The sequence below is a fragment of the Cervus elaphus genome, chromosome 19 (assembly GCF_910594005.1).
Source record: "Cervus elaphus chromosome 19, mCerEla1.1, whole genome shotgun sequence".
NCBI classification, from domain to species: domain Eukaryota; kingdom Metazoa; phylum Chordata; class Mammalia; order Artiodactyla; family Cervidae; genus Cervus; species Cervus elaphus.
In genome coordinates, this window is record NC_057833.1 from 73,505,195 (window position 1) to 73,526,098 (window position 20,904).

At 60.6% G+C, this 20,904-nt stretch overlaps 1 protein-coding gene across 1 annotated transcript; it reads right to left on the reverse strand.

Annotated features, from left to right (window-relative positions):
• Positions 1-7,312: 7,312 nt before the first annotated feature.
• On the reverse strand, positions 7,313-17,775 carry AIRE (autoimmune regulator). The gene is made up of 14 exons (XM_043874713.1): positions 17,551-17,775; positions 16,873-17,047; positions 16,501-16,656; positions 16,028-16,102; positions 15,371-15,484; positions 14,437-14,579; positions 14,190-14,270; positions 13,197-13,312; positions 12,013-12,115; positions 11,309-11,488; positions 10,438-10,559; positions 10,157-10,292; positions 8,567-8,635; positions 7,313-7,539 (listed from the first exon to the last, which is right to left on the reverse strand). The coding sequence occupies exons 1-14, from the start codon at positions 17,698-17,700 to the stop codon at positions 7,459-7,461; spliced, it is 1,701 nt and encodes a 566-aa protein (XP_043730648.1). The 5' UTR covers positions 17,701-17,775; the 3' UTR covers positions 7,313-7,458.
• Between the last annotated feature and the right edge of the window lie 3,129 nt (positions 17,776-20,904).

Genomic DNA, 20,904 nt, shown 5'->3' on the forward strand with positions numbered 1-20,904 from the left:
TTGAGCCAACGCTTAGGTTGGCTCCTCCAGGCAGGGAGGCAGGACAGACCTGGCTGGAGCCGAGTAAGTGTTCCGATCATCCCTTAGCATCTAGGGAGAGCCTCGAAGGTCTGTGGTCTGGACTTTGTTGGCTTGCTCTTCCATTTTGCCGTGGAGGATCCCAGCGTGCCCCTGGGTTGAGAGAGCAGTAAGATGGTCCCAAGCCCCTCTCTCCAGCCCCTCCCCCTCCAAGGGTCCATGCAGGACAGTGTCCACACTTCAGGAAAATGGTTCTGGGTGGAGGATGGAAGGAGGGGAGTGTCTAGGGGCCAGAGCAGTGATGGGTATTCCAGTAGAGAGGGGACTGGTCCGTGAAGTGTCTGGTTCAGCAGGAGGGTCTGGGCACAGGTGGGGATGAGGGTGGGGGTTGCGGAATGGAGGGGCAGCCGGGGCTGGAGATCCTCTTCCCCGGGTCGCTCTGCCCTCCCAGGTGCCCCTTTGGCTCTGGCAGCACGGCTGCTCCGCCTGTCGCATCCCGGGGCTGCCCTCGATCACCCCCTAAAGTAATGTCCGCTGCCCTAGGATGACAGCTGTTCACAGGGAATGAGGCCCCAGGAGCTCTGCCTCCACGGGAGAGAGCGCTGCCCTTCAGCACGTGGGAGGAGGACGCCCTTGGCTTTCATGCCTCCCCTGGGCAGGGATCCGTGGGGCCGGAGCTGGGCAGCCTGGGCTCAGGGCGGGGGCAGGGATAGGGGGAGCACAGCCTGACCACCTGTAGCACCAGCCCATGTAGGCGGGGATGCGAGGACACATGGGGAGCGGCTGTGCCTTTTGTAAATCGTACTTTTTAAGTTATCTAAAAATGAATCAGGGTGACAGGATAGTTTACAAAAGAAAAATCATCTATAGTCTCATTTTCACACAACTGTCTCCATCTTTTCAGTTTCATCTTCCAGTATTTCCCTCTCTGTACACACACATATCTGTATCTATGCACATAGGTACACACATACATACACACATCTAAATACATATACTCTGGGCCTCCGGGCTGGAAGGCAATGGGGCTGAGTCAGGACCCAGACACTGACCAAGAGCAGGGGTGATGAATTGTCTGGTGCTGGTTCGAGCCCTGTGTCGGGGAGTGTGAACTTGCTCTCCAGCAACTTCAGCTTCCCAGAGTTGTTCATTCCGAAGGTGGAAGAGCAGCGGCAGAGGCTGGAGGGGCCGCCCAGGCCCACAGTAGCAACCAGAACAGCCGACCACCACCAACAGGTCCGGGGATCCAAAGAGGAAGTGTGGCCCCACACTCAGCTTTGTGGGCAAGCACAGAGATGGGAACAAACTAGCCCTCAAACTGGGAAGAGTGGACGTCCCTGGTGGCGCAGTGGATGAGTCCGCCTGCCAATGCAGGAGGCAGAGTTTCAATCCCTGGTCCAGGAAGATCCCACAGGCCAAGGAGCAGCTATGCCCACATGCCACAACTACTGAGCCCCTGAGCTCCATGCAGCTACTGAAGCCTGCTCACCCTAGAGCCCGTGCTGGGCAACAAGAGAAGCCACTGCAATGAGAAGCCCGCACAGCTCAACTAGAGAGTAGCCCCCGCTCAACGCAACTAGAGAAAGCCTGCGTGCAGCCACAGAGACCTAGCACAACCCATGTGTACATGGCAAAAAAGGGTTTTTTTTTAATCTGGGAGGAGTAGCCAAGAAGTAGAAGATGGAAGATGAGGTATTAACATGTAGAGGTGATGCCTGGGCCAAGTGCATGGCAGGGGCGATAAAATCCAAAGTCCACCAGTGCACTAGTGCGGCAACGAGGGTAAGTGATTGGCCCCTGGCAAAGGGACCCCCTCCCTGCCGGCCTGCAGCCTGTTGCAGTGGCAGCCTTTTCCCCCCAAGGACTTATGCACAGAAGGAAACTGCGATGCTTCCTGCAGCTGCGGACTGTTCTCCAAGTCTCTTTCTTACCCTGAGCACTTACCTCCTGAGGCTTTACAGAACAGTGGTTTACTATCCCCTCCCTTCCCATCACCTCCTTCTCTCTGTCTTCTTCTTCTTGCCCTCTCCTCCCTCCATTTAGCCATCACTAATGGGAAGTAAAGAAGTAAAGAATTTGACTTAGTGCTGGGAAAAATTTAATACATACATATAGTATATTTTGGGTGGGGGGGCTTCCCTGGTGGCTCAGATGGTAAAGAATCCACCAGCAATACAGGACACCTGAGTTTGATCCCTGGGTTGGGAAGATCCCCTGGAGGAGGGCATGTCAACCCACTCCAGTATTCTTGCCTGGAGAATCCCATGGACAGAGGGGCCTGGCGGGCTACAGTCCACAGGGTCGCAAAGAGTCAGACACGACTGAGCAACTAAGCACAGCACATAGTGTCTTTTTATATACATCCTGTCTATCTATGTATAAATATACACTTTTTAATTGTACATGTATATACAGGTGACCCTTGAAAACATCAATTTAATCCACCTATATGCAGATTTTTTTCAATAAATATATTGAAAACTTTTTTGGAGATTTTTGACATTTAAAAAAACTTTCAGAACCATGTATCCTAGAAATAGAAAAAAATAAGGAAAGGGTATGCATGAATGCATAAAATATATATAGACATACATACAACATACAAAATACAAATTAACCAACTGTTTATATTATTGGTTAGACTTCTGATCTACAGTAGATCCAAGACTTCTGATCTACAGAAGTAATTAAGTTTTAAGGAAGTCAAAAGCTATGCTCAGATTTTCCACTGAGTTGTTCAAGGATCAACTGTACATAATCAGTAGCTAGTTAGCTGAACAGACGACACTCTAAATACAGAAATACACACATTATGTATATATATATAAAGAGATGGGGAGGTAGTTTGACAAAGAATGCTGTGCTGTGCTTAGTCTCTTAGTTGTGTCCGACTCTTTGTGATCCCATGGACTGTAGCCCTTCCAGGCTCCTCTGTCCATGGAATTTTCTGGGCAAGAATACTGGAGTGGGTTGCCATTTCCTACTTCAGCGGATCTTCCAGACTCAGGGATCAAACTCACATCTCTTGCATCTCCTGCATTGGCAGGCAGATTCTTTACCACTAGCACCACCTGGGAAGCTCTCTCTCTATATATATATTCCCCGGTGGCTCAGAGGGTGAAGAGTCTGCCTGCAATGTGAGAGACCTGGGTTTGATCCCTGGGTAGGGAAGATCCCCTGGAGAAGGAAATGGCAACCCTCTCCAGTATTCTTGCCTGGAGGAAGCCCATGGACAGAGGAGCCTGGTGGGCTACAGTCCATGGGGTTGCAAAGAGTCAGCTGCAACTGAGCAACTTCATTTTCACTTTCATATATATAAATATATACCCTATGTGTATACATAGATTTTATATTTATATAACTATAATTTAATACACCTCAGTTCACCCACTGGGCTTGTGTTTATCATTCTTATTGTCTGGACAGCATCCCAACCTCTGACATTGTTTCTCCATGGATACTGAATGTTTAGTTCATTTTCAGAATTGGATTCACTCACTCTGAGCACTGACCAGCCTGGGCTCTATGCAGACCTGCTCCTGGCACACACAGTCTGGAGGGGGCAGTCAGAGAGCAAGTGACCAGACAAAGGGGCCTATGCCCTGAAGGTGCGGAGATGAGGCCATGGTGAGAACAAGGGTCTTCCCTGAGACTGGGGTGCAAGGTGCTCAGGATGGGTGTCCTGTAGTGTAGTGGGTGGTCTCTATCCAGTTAGAGCCAGGCTGCAGAAGCTGCAGGTGGAAACTAAGTGGCTGTCAGAGCCCCCGGGGGCCTGGGTCCCACTAGCACCTGTCCCCAGGACCCCTGTGATACCCCCACCTTCAGCGCAGCCACTCAGCTCCCAGATGGCCTCCAAGGCCCTAGAGAATCAATGGAGGTGAGACAGCTGTCCTGGGAGCTCCAGGGTGACATCAGATGATGGAGCTCGGGGCACAGGGCTGACAGAGGTTACGTCCAGTCCAGTTCAGCCCACGAGCCAAGAGCTCAGCCCACTTGCTTATCTTGAGTCTGACTGTCCAGAGCACTGTAGTCTCCCAAGCCCACCAAGCCCCGATGTGTCCACCTGCACCAGGCTCTTCACTGCTTGTTAGCCATGACCCCTGACCCTGTCCAGGGCCCAGCACAACATGAAATTCAGACTCCTTGTTCACAAATCATTAACAATTTCTGAAAAGTGACAGCTGAGCCTCCAACCAAGGGTGGATCAACAAGACCTCTGCCAGCCTCATGTGGATGAAAAGAGCAATGTCGTGGCCAAATCCTGCCCATGTTAAAGGAAAAGGAGCCCATGACACTTGCTAAGGTGCTAAGGGCCTTCCCAGGTGGCTAGTGGTAAAGAGCCCACCTGCCAAAGTAGGAGACACAAGAGAGGCAGGTTTGGTCCCTGTGTCAGGAAGGTCCCCTAGAGAGGAAAATGGAAACCTACGCCAGTATTCTTGCCTGGAGAATCCCGTGGACAGAGGAGCCTGGTGGGCTACAGTCCATGAAGATGCAGAGTCAGATAGGACTGAAGCGACTTGGCAAGCAAGGGACTACACTTTGGGGGGGACCCCTGCGGTGGGGTTTGCAGGAGGGGAGAGAGGTCCAGCTCAACTCCGAATACAACCTGGAAAGTGGGGGTTTACGGCCAAGGAGCAAGGTGGGGCCAGTGAATGGAGATTGCCAAGAGCAAACACTGGGGCCTGGGGCTATGGCTAAGCCCCTCAACAGGACCCTTACTGAGGGCAGGCCAGGTCATCAGCTATGGAGGCTGAAGAAGAGAAACAGATCAGATGTTCAGAGAGCTCAGAGTCCAAGGAAGTGGGTCCCCCCAAACTGACTTGAATTTGTAAGGATCAAAGACAGAGGCCAAGGTCAGAGGCCAAGGTTGTTTGAGCTGCCTGGTCTGTGGCACTTTGTCACAGTTGCCCAGGAAAGGAGTCCAGGAACAGGATGTACAAATGTAGCTGCTGGCCGGTGCCGCTCACCCGCTGGGCGGACACATGCTGCAGGGGGTTATGTAGCCGGCCGCCACTCACTGCCAGATGAGCAAGACCAACTTCCAGCCCCACAGGAAGATGGACAGGAGCAGCAGATGGACAGTCAGCCCCTAAGGAGCAAAGTACAGGGGCTGCAGAAAGGTAGGACCCACTCTGGACAGTCGTTCTCTCCTGTCCTCTAAGCCTAAATCACTGTACAAACACAATGCCACCAACCCCGGCTTCTGATAGCAGGAATGGCCCCTCCCCACCTCCTCCTTCCCACAAGCTCCCTGCATGCACACCATGGATGGACAGACAGACAACCCTCGGGGTTGCTGTGTGCCCCTCACCCCACCCCACCCCGTGCCCAAGTGTGGAGCGACATTTCCTGAACTTGAGGAAAGTAACCCAGGTGCAGTGGAGGCCACTGGGCCACCAATGGGAGCCCTGAGCCCCCAAGGGAGGGTCTTCATGGACCTGTCCACAGAGGGATTCTGATGAGGCTGGGGTCTCCAGAGCCCAGGATGAGACCCAGTGGCCGGGGGGCTGCAGTGGGCTGAGAGGAGGGCTGGTCACGTCTGTGCTCAGCAGCTGTGGGGGTCCTTGGAGGATGTGGACAATGATGGGCAGGGTGTCTGTGACATCTGGGTCCACCCTGGTCAGTTCCCTGACATGTTCCTCCACCACTGCCACTGCCCCCACTGTGTCACCCCCACTGGGTTTTGCAGCCTTCATCCAGCCCTGCTTCATCCTATGGGTGCAGGACAGGGGCAGGGACGGCAGCTGGGTTCCCTGGGGAAGAGCCAGCTCTCAGACAAGCTGGGCCCTCCACTAGTCAGAAAGCCCTTGCTCCATCCCCGCCCCTGGTCCATTCCATACCCCGCCATGGGCCCTGCTCACTCCTCCCCCAATCAGCCACCCAAGCCTGGTCTCTAGTCCCTCCCTCCACCAGGTCTTTCTCTGTCCACAAATGTGATCCAGTCTCCAACTGGGCCGCTCCACATGTGGCCACGTCCTGGCATCACTGTCCACTGCCGTCTGCCCCACTGCTGCCCGCCTGGCCTGGCCGCCCTGGAACAGCTGCCCACTCACTCATGTGACACTAGTGTCCTCCCCAGTGGGTCCCTGTTTGAATAAACAACTTCACCCTGTGACCTGGGGCAGTTACCCCGACACCGGAAGGTGTCTGCCAGCCCCTCCCCAGCGCTGTCCCAGGTCAGCTCCTCCCAGCCCCACCCCCACAGAGGCTGCCTAATGTGTGCCCAGCACAGAGGGGCTCCAGAGGGGCTCAGTGAGCCGCTAGACCCCCCAAAGTCCAAGGGTTGTGAGTCCCGTGCTGGGACCCCCATTCCCGTACTGCTCCCAGCCTGCCTGACCCCGGGTGGGGACACAACCCACGAGTCCCCAGTCCACACACATCCACCGCTGCCCCCTACTCACAGGGCACAGCAGGCCTGCGACCACCCCCTTTCTCCCCAGGGCTCTGACCCCCATCAGGGCTTCTACCGAGGGGTCCCGGCAGGGGAGGGGTATGACAGCCCTGCCATCTCCTTGCAGCAGCAGTGACCCAGCAGCTGTGCCAGGGCCTGGGGACGTGGCTGAGAACTAGACAGCGTCCCGGGTCCCCAGGGGCTGCTCTAGGGGAGACAGAGACCACCAGGAAAGATCTCCATCCTGACCGGCTCCCTTCCGGTGGCAGGTGCAGTGAGCAGGAGAAGCCTGGCGCTGTCCCCCACAGCCCACAGCACCCCCACCCCTGAGCTGGTGTCTGTCCCAGACGCCCCAGCTCCCGGCCCCTCCCCCCACACACGCTGGCCCTCTGGCCCTGTCTTGTGTCTAAGGTCACCCTCCTCTTGTGAATGACCTGCCACCAGAATGTCCCCTAAGGCTCAGCCTATAGAAGAGTCACAGGAAGGGTTTCCCGAATAAATGACCCTCTGAATGGAAGAATGAGGAGGTGGCTTTGGAGCTGAGACCTCCCATGGGTGAGGAAAGAGACAGGCAGAGTACCAAGGGGAACCCCGAGCAGAGGGAGCAGCCCCTGCAAAGGCCCTGAGGTGGGGCTGGGCTGGGCCCTGTGAGGGGCAGAGGTGGTAGGAACAGGCTGGCAGAGGGCAGGCAAAGGTGGGCAGAGCCAGACCGGTGGGGCAGGGGCTGTGCCGGGGGCTCCCGCAGAGGGGGAGAAGAGGGACTCCTGCTCCCAGCGGCATTCTGGCACCCTCTTTCCAATACAGCCAGCTCAGCCTGCACGACGGGCACCAGAAACAGACCCCCCAAAACAAACACACTGCACCAGAACTCATGATGAGCACGCAGAAGTGATTTTAATTTTAGACAGGGTGCTGATCAGCTGAGTGTTGACGGCACAAGGAACATCTCAGATCCTGGCCCTAACCTCCCCTAACCTCCCTCCCACGGGTGCCTCCCCTCCCCCTCCCATGCTGTCTGCAGCCCAGTCTGGGTCAGCCCGGCATCCAGATCAGGAGGGGAAGGTGGGCGCCTCGGCCAGCGGGCGGGACATGCTCTGGATGGCCCACTGCAGGATGCCGTCAAAGGAGTGCTGCGGCCAGAGCAGAGAGCGGGCTCAGGGCCTGGCGGGAGCCTCAGGGGGCAGGTGTGCCTGCCTGGCCCACAACCGGTCCTCCCTGGCCTCCAGGGCCACATGAGTCATCAACATCCGACCCAGCCATCCTCCTCATAGGTGGGGAAGCTGAGGCCTGAGGCCCCACCGTACACGCCCTCCAAGCATCCCTGAAGCCTGGGCGTGGCCACCATGGCTGTTTGGCTCCTCGTGGCTTCTTCCTGGGTGACTGGCAGAGCCAGCTCCTTCACTCCCTCTGCCCAGCTCTTTGCAGGGCCTGCCTGGCACTCCAGCAGGACTGGGGGAGCCACGGGAACCCCCAATATTCCAACAACAAGGTGACCTGCTCCACAAGGGGCTTGAGCATCTGCCCTCTGCCATGTCTTCTTATATCGGCACCTCGGGTCACCCTGGCCTCCTGGGGCCCCTGGGGTCTCTAAGGACACCTGTAGTATCTGGGACCTGCCTGTGCCCAGCCCATCACATAAGGCAGGACCTCCATGGTCAGCTGGGATCCCCAAGGTGCCACACCAGGGTCCTGAGGAGGACATACACTGGCCACCTGGGGCCTGGGGGTGGCTGGAGAAATTTGACCTTTTCTAAAAGCCGCCTTTTCTTCCCAATTATTCTAGCTGCTCATCGTGGGGTGGAGAAGCCTGCGTTGAGAGCAGTGAGTGAGGGATCTGCAGGGTCCAGAGTGCCCAGCATCCCCCCCCCCCCCCCCGCACCTGGGGAAAGTCTCTGCCTCCACGTCAGGCTTCTGCGGCCCTGGTGCCAGATTCTGTGCCGCCAGCCCTTCAGTGTCCCAGGCCTGGGACCTCCAGGGAGGCTGGGAAGGGAGGCAGCTCGGGGGCCCCCTCTGGCTTGTTTGTGCATGAAGGGGCCAGTGCCATCTGGCAATAGGAGCCCATGGAATGCCATGGGCCCAGAATAGGGGTGCTGACTGCTTCAGAGGCTGTGGAGGAAGGGGAGGAGGGGAGGAGGAGGGGGCCGGGTGACACATTACCTCACTCAGGAGGGACTCCAGGTCATCCCTGTGCAGAACCGGCTCATGACCAGCAGAATCGTCCCCCGCCTGGACCCCAGAAAGATAGGAGGTCAACCCAACTTCCACACCTCTGCTGGGGTCATCACCGCAGAAGCAGGACTCCCTACAGAGGGGCAGGGCTGGGGGCAGTGGCCATGCCAGGGCAGCGGGTGCTATGTACTTCTCCAGGTGGGACCCTGGGAACTGAATTCTAACATCCAGCTCCCGGGGGCGGGGCAGAGACAGAGTGGGCATGAGTGAGGTGGGGGCTGCCCACCCAGGGCCCTGCCACCCCTCTGAAGTGGCTGCCCAAGGCCCCGGGGCCTGCCTGCCTCTGCAGCTCTGGGGGAAGGAGCAGCTGGAAGGATTCCTGTCACCAGTGAGAATCCAGACCCAGAGAGGAAGGGTCTGATCCCAAGCCAGCCCTTCAGTGACCCAACAGTCATGCCAACATTCCCTGCCCTGCCCCTGGGAAAGGGGCCAGAGCAGGAGATGAGGCACACTCCCCATCACAGGTTAGAAGGGGGACAGGCCATACTAAGTGGAACCCTAAGACAATGCCCGGTTTGCAGCTACAAACAGCCGCTTGTTCCGGCCCCTGGAGGTGCCACCAGCCTGGTGTGGCTCAGCGCGGACAGCAGACGGCTGGGGGTGAGGCGAGGCTTCCAGAAGGAACGGGGCACCAGCGGGTGGGGGCCCTCTGTGCCCAGTGTCCCGGAGCCCCGTCACCCACCGGGTGTAGGGAGGGAAGAGACGGAGGCGAGGCTGGGAGGTGGGATGGACCATGGACTGGGGTAGGACATCACCACCCTGGGCCCCCCAAGGATTCTTTGGGGGGCAGGGATGGGGTCAGGAGGCCCCTGCTGGGGGCTGGAGGCTTCTGAACAGGAGAAACTTGTGGTGGTGGTGGGGTCCCCAGGTTCTGAGGGAGCCCTGGGAAGTAAGGTTCAATGAGGCTAGAGTTACTCCTCCCAAGGTCCCGGGGTCCCAGGCTGCTGGAGGACTGTGGGGATGACACAGGGGCGGGGGGAGTCACACTGCTCACCTGTGTGTGCCTGGTTGCTCATTCCTGGTGGGGAGCCTCCTTGCGGCTCTCCCCGCCCCACCCGCACCCCAGGATGGTGCTCCTGGCACAGGGCACCCCGGGGGTCTGGGATAGGCTCAGGGAAGCTGGGGGTAGGGTCCTGGGGGTTAGGGGAGCCCTGAGCCTGGGTTAATTGTGAGCCAGGCCTGCAAGCAACCAGAGAGGTCACAGCCACTGTTGCTTAGGAGTGTTTCCTTTTTTTAAAAAAAATATTTATTTATTTGGCTGTGCATCTAGTCCTCTGACCAGGGATGGAACTCTGGCCCCCTGCGTTGGGAGCACAGCGTCTTAGCTAATGGACCACCAGGGAAGGCCCAGGAGGGTTTCCTTTTTAGGTAGATTTAAGTTAAACAGGAGTCGATTTAAACACAAATATCATACATACACAACCATCAGGCGGTTTGGTGCTCACTGCGAAGCTGGCCCCCGGGCCTCCCCTGGCGATGTGCCCACCATCCCCAGCCCCGCGGCGCCCCTCCCCTCACCTGCGCCCCGGGGCCGACGGCGCCGGTGGTGAGCTTGGGGGTCGTGGTAGCCGGGCGGGCCGGGCTCGCAGCGGGAGCCCCCTCCCCAGGGGCGGGGGCAGGGTCTCCGGAGCAGGCTCTGCAGCGCAGGGCGGCCCTGGCGAGCGGAGGAGAGGCTTCGGGCTGCTGGTTGGGGCCAGGCTGGGAGCGCCCTCTGGGGACCCGGGTCTCGAAGAGTCTTGATGCGGGGCGCCGGCCCTCCCCCTCCCGCTCGCCCTCCCCCTCCCGGGCCCCGCACTCACCCGGGCCGAGCGGCGCCGCCTGGAAAGTGGCAGCGCCAGTGGAAGGCGGCCGCGCAGTGTGCGCACCGCAGCGCGTCCGCGCCGTCCCCGCACACCCCGCAGCGTGCGCCGGTCACCGGGCCCTGTGGACCGACAGACCACGGCGGGGTGACCGAGGACCCGGGCGAGGCGGGGGTTGGGGGGTGGGGGGGGTAGTGGCGGTGGCCTGAGCATCTGGCGTTCGGGACCGCCGGGACCCCGCCGGAGCCGAACGGCTGGGAGGGGCGCACGGGGTGGGGGAGCGGGTCCGAAGTTTCGGGATCCAGACCAGGAGAGGTCAAGGGCACCCCAGCACCTTTGGGCTGCAGCTTGGAGAAACCAAATGCCCCATCTCCATCCTCCTTGGTGGGCCCAGGCCCCCTCCAGGGCTGGTCAAGAGGTCCCCAGATGCCGGGCTCCAGAGGATGTAGGAGGGACTGGGAGACCTGGGACTACCAGGTCCCAGGCAGACTGCAAACTACCAGCTTTATTATACTGCCCTGGTTGGGTGGGTGCGGGGGTGGACAGGGAGCGGGGAATGGCGCTTGGTTTCAAGCTGAGGAGAGAATGGTCACCCCAGCTGGAATCCCTCCAGGAGCCTCCTTCCCCCCACCCTCTCCCCAGAGCCCCCACCTTGTTCTGTGTAATCTCACAGCTCCCACAACCTCTGAGCCTCCCTTCAGCCTCCTCCCACCTGCCTTCCCCATGCCCGGCCTGGCGGCTCCCGACAGCTCCATACCCACCCCTGTCCAACTCCTACCTCCTTACCCCCGCTTGCCCATCACTTTCCTATTTCAGGTTCCCCTGGCTGCCCCAGAGGACCCTGGGCTCCGTGACCCCAGCACCCCCTCACCTGCTGGCCCTCAGGGCCCACACACAGTAGGGGGCGCAGGGCAGAGGGGTCCAGCACCGGCAGGGGGGCTGCAGAGGGCGGGGCCAGCAGGTGCTTGTAGGTGACCGCAGCGTCCATCCCAGGGGGCGGCTCCCTGGGCAGTGCCCTCGCCTCTTCCCCTGACCTCAGACCTGGGAAGGCCTGGAAGCAGAGGGTCAGCTCTCAGAGGGGCTGCAGGGGGCTTGCCTAGAACCACCCCAGGGTTCATGAGCGTGGGGAGCCTGGGGCCCACACTGGGTGGGAAAAGTCGAGGCACGGTTCCTGGGTCTGCAGCCCCTGAACCTCTCCCCACCTGAAGGCAGTGCCCTGTGGCCCTGGGAGGCTGTCAGAGTAAACACTCTGGGGCGCGTGTCATGTCCTTCCTGCCTTTGTGGCAACAGAACGCTTACAACATTTTGGAGAATGTTATCTGTGGTTGAAGTGTGTCCCCTGTGTCAGCTGACAGCTGAGGGCCCAGAATCAGCATACTGAGAAAGCGGTCCTCATAAGGGCCACTTCCCAATGGGATGCACCCCCAGGGCCCCACAGGAAGGAGAAAGTCAGACCAATGGGGCCAGGCCAGCGTAGGGGTGCATGGCTTTATGGCTGGGGCAGGTCCAACCCACAAGAGTGGCCGGGAGGCAGGGAGCAAGTAGACAGCGGGGCCGGGAAAGGTCTGGGCATACCGGGGACTCTGCAGGCAGCTCCTGGGGCCGGGGCTGCTCTGCCCGGGGCAGGTCCCGCTGGGCTGTTGTTCCCTGGACGCAGTTGGAGCACCTCCAGGTCCCACTGGTCACCGGCCGGGGACATGCGGGGCAGGACAGAGGGGACAGTAGACTCCCATACTGGCAGCGCAGGGGAGGCCTGACAGCTCCTCCAGGTCACCCACCCTCATGGTCCCCAGAGGGGGAACCTGGGCCCAGCAGGAAAGTGGGTGGAGACCAGGGGAAGGGCCTGCCCACTCATTATTGGGAGAGCCTGGGGGTCCAGGATAGCTAGCCCTGGCGGGATGGCCTTCACCAGCATGGCACGTTCCCTGAGTGCTTTTCAGATGAGCCCCGAGAATTCCTGACACCTGGGAACCAGCAGTGGCCTGACCCTGTGTTTGGCTTCCATGGACCCTGCCTTGCAGGTGGGGCCTCCGAGGCAGGCCTAGTTACACCCTTAGGACCCTCCCCCAATTCCCTGGGGGGACGGTGCCCAGCAGAAAGGGAGCCGGTCAGGGGCAGGAAGGAAGAGAATGGAAGAGAACGGAAGCGCAGTGTTGAGCGGAAGCGAGGGATGACCCCGGCCAGAGATGTGACCTGGTCAAGGTTGTGCGGTGAGTGGGGCAGGGCCGGGTGGAGAATGCCGATGCCGTGCTCCTCCCCACAGACCCTGTGCTCCTCCCCACAGACTGGGCTGCCCTGACCTGTGCGAGCTGGTGGTAGAGGGCAGCGCTCTCCCCGTGGGCCAGGACAGGGGTCCTTGCGCCAGGCGGAGGATGGGGAGCCCCCTGGCCCTTGGGGAGCAGCTCTGTGGCCTCCATGCTTCCCAACCTGACTTGGAGTCAGACTCTGCTTAGGGCTGGGGGTTAGCTGCTCAGGGGAGTTTGGGCCAGGGCGGGGGAGATGAGATGGGATAGAATGGCTACTCCTTGCCTTGGGTCTCAGGGCCCCATAGGCCAGGCTGGAGGGAAAGCATGGCCACGTGGGGAGGTGGGGTGGGAAGATCCCAGGCCCCAGACCCACCACTCAGAGACCTGAACCAGGGCCCCTCCCAAGCTGGCCTCACTGTCCACCGGTGGAGTGGTGGGACTTCTGGGCGGGGGTAGGAGGGGCAGTTGGGGGGAAGTGGGGGCGGCTGGGGGGAATCAGGGGCAGAGGCACACCTGGGGATCTCGCTGAGCGGCGGGGTCAGGCAGGCCAGGTGGAAGGCACGGGGGCAGCCATCACAGCAGAGCAGCTCCCCGCCGTCCCGGCAGGCGGCACACTCGTCCTCATTCTTCTGACAAGAGACATGTGTGTCTGGAAGACCCAGGATGGGGCGGCCCTGCCAGAGACCCCCACCCCCGCAATAGCCGCCCAGGGGCACCCAAGTTCCCTGGCCCACTCCCAGCTGAAATCCTGCCCTGACTGCCTGCTCCCTGGGGCTCCCCACAACCCCACCATCTCTGAGACTCTAGCACCACCCGCTCTTGGGAAGAAAGAACAGTCTTTAAGAAAGTCTGGCTTCCCACGGGTGCCTGCGCTCCAGGGCCCTGAGGCTGCAGGCCCATCCCCATGCAGGCCCTTCCTCACAGGGCAGTGGAGGGCAGGCCCAGCGGTGTTCCCCTTGGCCCTGGGCACCCGCTGTCCCCTCTGCCTGAGGCTTCCTGTCACCCTTGGCTGGATGCACCCACCGTGCCTCCTTGGATGTCATCTCCTTCGGAAGTCCCCCTCCCCTGCCCTGGGACGACAGGGCTGACCGATGTGCACAGCGATGAGCACGCTGACCGTTGTAATACCCCACCCCCGGATCCCGCCAGCCTTGGAGCTCCTGGGAGCAGGCATGGCATCTGGTGGAGGTGCCGGGTTCTAGAGCTGGTTCCACCTTGTTCAGAACCAGTGCGAGGAGCCCAAGAGATTCTGTGGCTTCCAGCAGGGGTCACCATCCCACCTAAGGGCCCAACTATGAGCGTGGGACAGTGGGCACCTGGGCCCAGGAGGACTCACTTGCTCTGACTTATGTGACTTTTTACAGTTGTGTATTATCAGGAAAAAAAAATACTATTAAAATAAAGAACTCCACACTGTGAGCAGAAGCTGGGCCTTTATCCCCCAGTCCCTGGACGAGGGACAGAAACCAACCCCCTCCTCGGATCCTGGAATGCTCCGGGCGCTACCTGGTGCAGCTGGGGCTCGCTGGGGAGGGCAGGAGGGGCTGGGGCTCTGTCCCGCGGGCCAGCCCTCGGGTCACCTCCACCCTGCGGGGAGATGTGGGCGGGTCAGCAACAGGACAGAGGAGGCAGTCTGGGCAGGAGGGGCCGACCCCAGCCCCAGCAGAGCTCCTGACCCAAGGTGACGCCACTGTCCTTCGAGTGCGAGGACTGAAGGCCAGGCTTCCCCAGGGGTGGTCCCCGCAGTGCTTACAGGGGCAGGGGCCTGGGTCCCCTTGGCTCGAACCAGGGTCTTCAGGCTGCTGCTGCGGGTCTTGTTCTTTCCCCCAGTGGGGTCTTCAAACTTGCTGGGTGTGTAAAACTCCCCCCCAACCTGGATGCACTTCTTGGAGCCACCTGGGGGGAGATGGGGGGGCTTGGTAGGGAGGCTCTACAGCATGCTGTTCCTCCTTCAACCTCACCCCCAGTCAACTCTGGGTCCAGGGTCCTGGGCACAGGTAGGGTTCTCCGCTGGGGGAAGGAAGCGTGTCTCCCAAATTCACATCCACTTGGAACCTCAGAAGCAACCTTATTTGGAAGTCGGATCTTTGTAGATGTTAAGATGGGCTCACACTGAACCCTACGTCCAAGGACAGGGTCCTTCTGAGAAGAGAAGGCAGAGACACAGGGAGGAGGCAGAGGCTGGAGTGATGATACCACAAGCCAGGGCACAGGGTTGGGGTGGCCACTCCAGGAGCTGCAGGAGCTAGGAAGATTCTGCCGTAGAGCCTTGTGAGGGGGCATGTGTGGTCCCACCAGCACGGTGGTTTTGGAGCTGCTTGAAGCCACCCTGTTTGTGGCGATTTGTCACAACAGCCCTAGGAATCTGCTGCAGGGACCATCTGTGGAGCCTGGTGAGACTAGAACCTGCATCAGTTCCCAGGGTCCTCGCGTGCCCTGTAGGTGCCCAGCACAAGGAGTAGATGAAGGAGGTGATGCAGTGGTGTGTCGGGCAGGGCAGGGGTTGTGCTCGTCCCCCTTAGAGTCCAAGAGTCCCCCCCCGCCCAGACCATTTCCTCCAGAGATGGCAGACCCACTGGGGGAGCAGGGCAAGCCAGCTGCCTCGCCCATGTCCCGGCTGCTCCAGAGCCTCCAGGGAGCTGCGTGGGGATGTGGATGCGCTGGCAGCCTCACCCAGCACCATCTACCTGACTCAAACACCTGCTGGATAAGGATCCCCTCCACGGCCCCGCGGGCTCCTGGGACGTCCCCAGAGGACACAGCCATGGCTCTCTGGACCGAAGTGGACATGGTCTGAATTCCTAGGAAAGCAAGCATCAAAGTGGGGAAGAGGTGGTCATCAGTTGGGTGATGACCCCTGAGCACAGGCAGTGGGGAGCCAGAGGGGTCTGGGCAACAGAATCCTTCCTTCTTTCCACCCAGGGCAAGCCAGACTCAGACAGACAGACAGACAGACAGCATATCAATGCAGAGATGGCCGTGATGTGTGTGTGTGTGTGTGTGTGTGTGTACATGTGTGTGGCATGGCCTGGTGTATGCTGTGAGCTGGCTGAAGACAGCGGGCAGGAATGAACAGGGACCCTGGGACATGACCCTGGACAGTGCTGGGAAGGGGCAGAGTCCCCAGGGCCTGCCCACAGGTTGGCACCAGCTGACCACAGGGGGTCTCTAGGGTCCTAGGTTGTGTCCAGCTGAGGGACAAGGAGGATTCTCTGGAGGGAGCAGAGTCCAAGCTGGCCCCAACGGTCAGGACATTCAGATGGGAACAGGTGGGGTGACCCCAGGCCAGCATGGTCCCAGCTCCCAGGATGGCCCCTGACCCCAGGACCTTGGACCTGGCTCACCGTTGCCCAGCGGGAGGCGCTGTGGTTCTGCGTTGCTGTCAGGCTTCTTGGCGGGCTTGGCCTTGGTTTGGGAGCCTGTGTTGGCGGGGTGAGGGGAGAACAGACAGCCTGGCCCTCTTTCCTCTGCTCAGCCAAGGCTGGGGGGGCCAAAGCTGGGGGGCAGGTGGGAGAGCTCCAGCTGGGGACTCCCAGACTCTGGTGGACCCCCTTGCTTTACCCAGCTCTGGTGTTCACATCAGGAGAAAGGAAGTACACCCGTCTGCCTACTCGGGGGGTTCAGAGGGCAGCACGGCCTGCTGGGCTCACCCAGGGTGTCCATGTCCCTGGAGGGACCTCTGCCAGGATGGTCAGGTAGGAGGGACAGATGCCCCCGGAGCTGGTTGGGACGGGGTGGTCAGGGAGGGGTGTGGTCGCAGGTGGGTGTGGAGCTACCCCGGGGATCTGTGACCCCACCAGCTCCACAAATGGGGCACCTGGACTGGAGGTGCCCCTTGGGGATGGGGCTGCTGGTGGGGCAGTCCGTGGCTCCTCGAGTGCCTTCCTCTTGGTGGGGGGCCTGGGCAGCAGCACAGTGGCCTTGGGACCGGCCGGGGGCCTCCTCCCCTTCCGGGGCTGGCTGAGGTCCACGTCTGCGGGGCATGTTCAGGACCCTTCGTTCAGGGAAGTGAGGCCTGCTCCTTGGTCTCTTAGAACCCAAGACGGTCTAGGCAACGTCAGGGGCTCCCTAAACACCCCCATCCCTCCCCTCTTACAGTGCAGTTGGGGCCCAGAAACCGACTCCAGCTGCCCCAGCCCCTCTGAGAGAGGCCGAGCCGGCCAGGACCCCAGCCCCCGGTGCCCCCCACCTTTGGGGAAGGTGTCCAGGATGGACTGCAGCCGGGCGTATCTCTCCAGGTTGTAGTCCTTGAAGAGAACCCTCCAGAAGTCCAGGATGGCGCCCGCGTCCTGGGTCAGGAGCCAGGAGAGGAGCGCGTGGAAGGCCTGTGGACAGCCCTCCTTCTCCTTCAGGCGCAGTGTCTCCTGCAACAAAGGTGGGAGTGGGGGCCCTGCCCTGCGGTGTCCAGGCCCCCCTTCCTGCCACCTCCCCCGCGGGTCTGAGGGCGAATGCTGACCCGGAGGAGGCAGCTGTGTCCAAACCCTAGGCTTGGGGCGGGTGTGGGGATGGCGTGGGGGTGCTGGGGTGACGTGGGGGGGGCCACCTGGGTTTCATCTTACGGGACTGTGCTCAGTTTAAAGGCGGCTGGGGGAGGGCAGGGAGGGCGCTGGGGGCTCAGTGACTTGTCCTGGAGACCACGCCCTCCGCTGGTGGGTGGGGCGTAGTCAGGCTGCGGAGTTAGGAGCTGGGACCCTAGGGCTTTGCGGCTTCGGGGAGGGGAGGAGCGTTGAGGGCGGAGAATGGTGAGGGGCGGGGCGGGGCGGGGCGGGGGAGGTCCCTCTCGAACGCGTCTTCCGAGACCCTGCCCGCTCCGGGGACAGCGTGTGGGCAAGTCTCCCGCGCGTAGCGACTCTGGGTCGCGGCCCACCTGGAACTTGTCCTCAGGGACCACGTCGTGGTCGGCCAGGGCGTGCAGCAGCGGGAAGGCGCTGTCCACGGCCACCGCGATCTCCGTGCGGTGCAGCCTCAGCAGGCGGCGCAACGCCGCGTCCCCACCGGCCCGGGCCTCGCCCGCCATCGCGGGGTCCGGGGACGCGGCGCTGGGGACCCCCTCTCTCCGCCTGGGGTCTCGGGGCCTCAGGGCGCCGCTGGCCTTGTGGGGTGTCCGGGCCGTGTCTGCCTCCTGGTCCTCGCGCTCCGCCTGCGCTGGGGACACCTGGGCGGGCTCACCTGGTCGGGGAGAGGGAGCCCTGAGCGCTTCCTCCGGCCTCCTTGGGGCCGGAGTCTGTTATACCTGCGTCTCCTGGGATAGAGCAAAGGACGCTCCGCCAATCAGGGCCCAGGCAGCTTCCTCAGGGGCCGGAAACTTCCCCGTGACTGAGTTCCCCAAGGTCCCAGCCACCTGCCAGCGCCCTTGAACACCTCTGGCAGACTGTTGACTTTTCTTTCCTTTGTAAAGAAGCATCTAGACTCAATTCCCAAAATGTGGTTCCGGCCAGCATCCCACGGGGCACTGTTCAAATGGGGGAAAGCAGTGCTGAGTGTCCTTCACCCAGCTGCTCCAGCAGCGACCAGGGGCCAGCGCAGGAAGCTTCCAGGGAGCTGAACAGGGGCAGAGTCCCGGATGGGAGTGGGCACTGCTGCCTCCGCAGCTGCTGCTCAGAATCCCTAGTCTGGGGCTGTAGGAAGGGTCCAGTGAGGGGTGCCGTCTGATAAGGGGTGCCCTGGGCTATGACTTAGTGTGTTAGTGGGTTCAGTGCTGGGCATCACCTGGAGGCTGGGTGATGTGGGGCAAGTGTCTCTCCTCTCATCTTTGAAATGGACACTTTCCACTGGGAGTCCTCAGGGTCAATCCATCCTCTACCTCCCCTGGGTGTGTTGGGAAGTAAAGCTTCTAGGAAGGTGACTGACCCCATGGACAGACATGTCTGAATATTAGCCATGGGAGCCCCTGTCTGGCTGGCTCACAGTCCAGGGAGGGGCACCCCAGGGGTCTTCCTAGGATGGGGGACAGAAGCTTCTGGGGGAAGTGGTGAAGGCTCCCTGGAGGATCGCAGCAGGGGTCCCTGGTTCATGAGCTGGGAACAGCATACCAGCAACGGGTGGGCAGGGGCAGAGGACCAGGGTGTCCACGGACCCTGAGCACATGGTGGCCCAGGGAGCATGGTCTGGGAGGTGGAAAGGGGCCTGAGACATGGTGGGAAGGCCCGTCCATGTGGTCAGGCTGCAGAGCCCAGGAGACTTGTGGAGGAAGGCATCCGGCCAAGTTGTGTTAGAGAGAAGAGCTGGACACCTGGGGACAGGTGAGTGGGGGGAAGCCTGGGGTCAGGGCCAGCACTGGGCTGGGACCCACCACATGGGGCAGTGGGGAGACTCATGACCAGTTGGCTGGTGGTGTCCCCAAGACCTCTCACGTGTGTCAGCCTTCATGTGTTACACTGAGGTGAGGGTTCCGGGTGGGGGGATTGTGGGGCCCCCTCCTGATGCAGGAGCCCTGCCTTGGTGTTCCCACCTCCAGGTCCCGGGCCCTCGGGCTGCTCCAAGCCTGGGGAGGGGGTGTCAGAGGTGAGCTCCAACAGCCTGGGGTCTGGCACAGGAGGCCATGGTGAGGGTGGAGGCTGCTGTCATCTCAGGGGCCAGGACTTAAGGGTGGCTCTCCTGGGCCAGCTCTCCTGTAGAATGTTCTGGGAACTGACCTGGGAGCAGGGCCCTGGTGCTGCCCACCTCCGGGGCACTGAGCCCAGTGGCCGCTGTGGGTGTGGACATGGAGGTGTGGGGCTTGGGTTGCCTGTCCTAAGTTGCCCCCAAATTCACACACAGAGGCACCGGGATGCCAGGGAGCCGTGTTTGTGGCCTTGGGGTGATCGGCCCAGAGGGCCTCCCCCTTTCAGCGTCGTGGTCCTCCAGCGTCACTTTGCACCTGGTGGATTTTCTCCTTGGGGGGCTGAGTGGTCACTGGGGGATGGCTTAGCCACAAGCCAACTGTTCACGGGAAATTTACAAACTGCCAAGAAGACCAAAGTCTTCACTTCACTTTTTAAAGCCCCAACACCCTTGCAGGTGGCTCTGCGTTGTCAGGCTGGCCTGGTTGCTTTGGGCGTTGCCTGGCCGCTGGCTTGGAGGTTAGCACACAGGCTCCTGTAGAGTTTTGGACTTTCCACGGCACTGGGAGTTTCCACAGCAGCCCCTTACCTGCCAGCAACCCAGAGCGACCTGGGGTGTTTGGAGGCGGCCTGCACAACCAGAGAAGGGCCCAGTGAGGGCCTGTCCTGCCTTCAGCCAGGTCACTGCCCTGGAGGCCTGAGCCTCAGCTCCTCCTCCAGGCAGTGGCCCACATCTGGATGATGCTACATAACAGACACCCCAGCCCCACCGTGCACCGGCCCTGATCTGAGTACCTGGCACCTGCCTTCACCTAATCTCAGAACTGCTCCATTCAATCAGCATTGTTATCAGCCCCATTCCATAGACTGGGAGACTGAGGCACAGAGAAGTTAACCAGCTGTGTGCCCAGTCGTGTTCAACTCTGTGACCCCATGGACGGTAGCCCACCAGGCTCTTCTGTCCATGGAATTCTCCAGGCGAGAAAATTGGAGTGGGCTGCCATGCCCTCCTCCAGGGGATCCTCCCGACCCAGGGATTGATCCCAGGGAATTTGACCAAAGTCATACAACTAGTAGATGAACTTGGGTGGATGGTGTCCAGCACTCAGGACTCAGCACTCAGGACACTTGTTGGGTGCCCAGGTCATGCCAGACCCTCCCAGGGCCCAAGGAGGAGGAAGTGCTCCCTGTGTGACATGCCCAGAAGTCGGGGAGAAGGAGGTCCCATTGGTGGGATGGGGGCCCCTGCCCCTTGGCTGCTTGGCCTTGGCCCCTCAAGCAAGCCTGGACACTGCAATCTTCTCCTCTTGCCCCAGACAGAAGCTTCAGTCTGTGTGTGTTTTAGTCGCTCAGTCATATCTGACTCTTTGAGACCCCCATGGACTGTAGCCTACCAGGCTCGTTGGTCCATGAGATTTTCCAGGCAAGAATACTAGAGTTGGTTGCCATTTCCTTCTCCAGGGGATCTTCCCAACCCAGGGATCGAACCTGGGTCTCCTGCATTGCAGGCAGAGTCTTTACCATCTGAGCCACCCGGGAAGTCTGTGTGGCTCCCCCAAAAGGGATGGGGTCCCAGAGGTCAGGAATCCTGAACTGGGATGATCTCAGGGGCCTCGGAATGCCAGCCCAGGCTCAGCTGGATCAGTGCAGAAGGGGCCCTGGGCCTGCTCCCTGAGGAC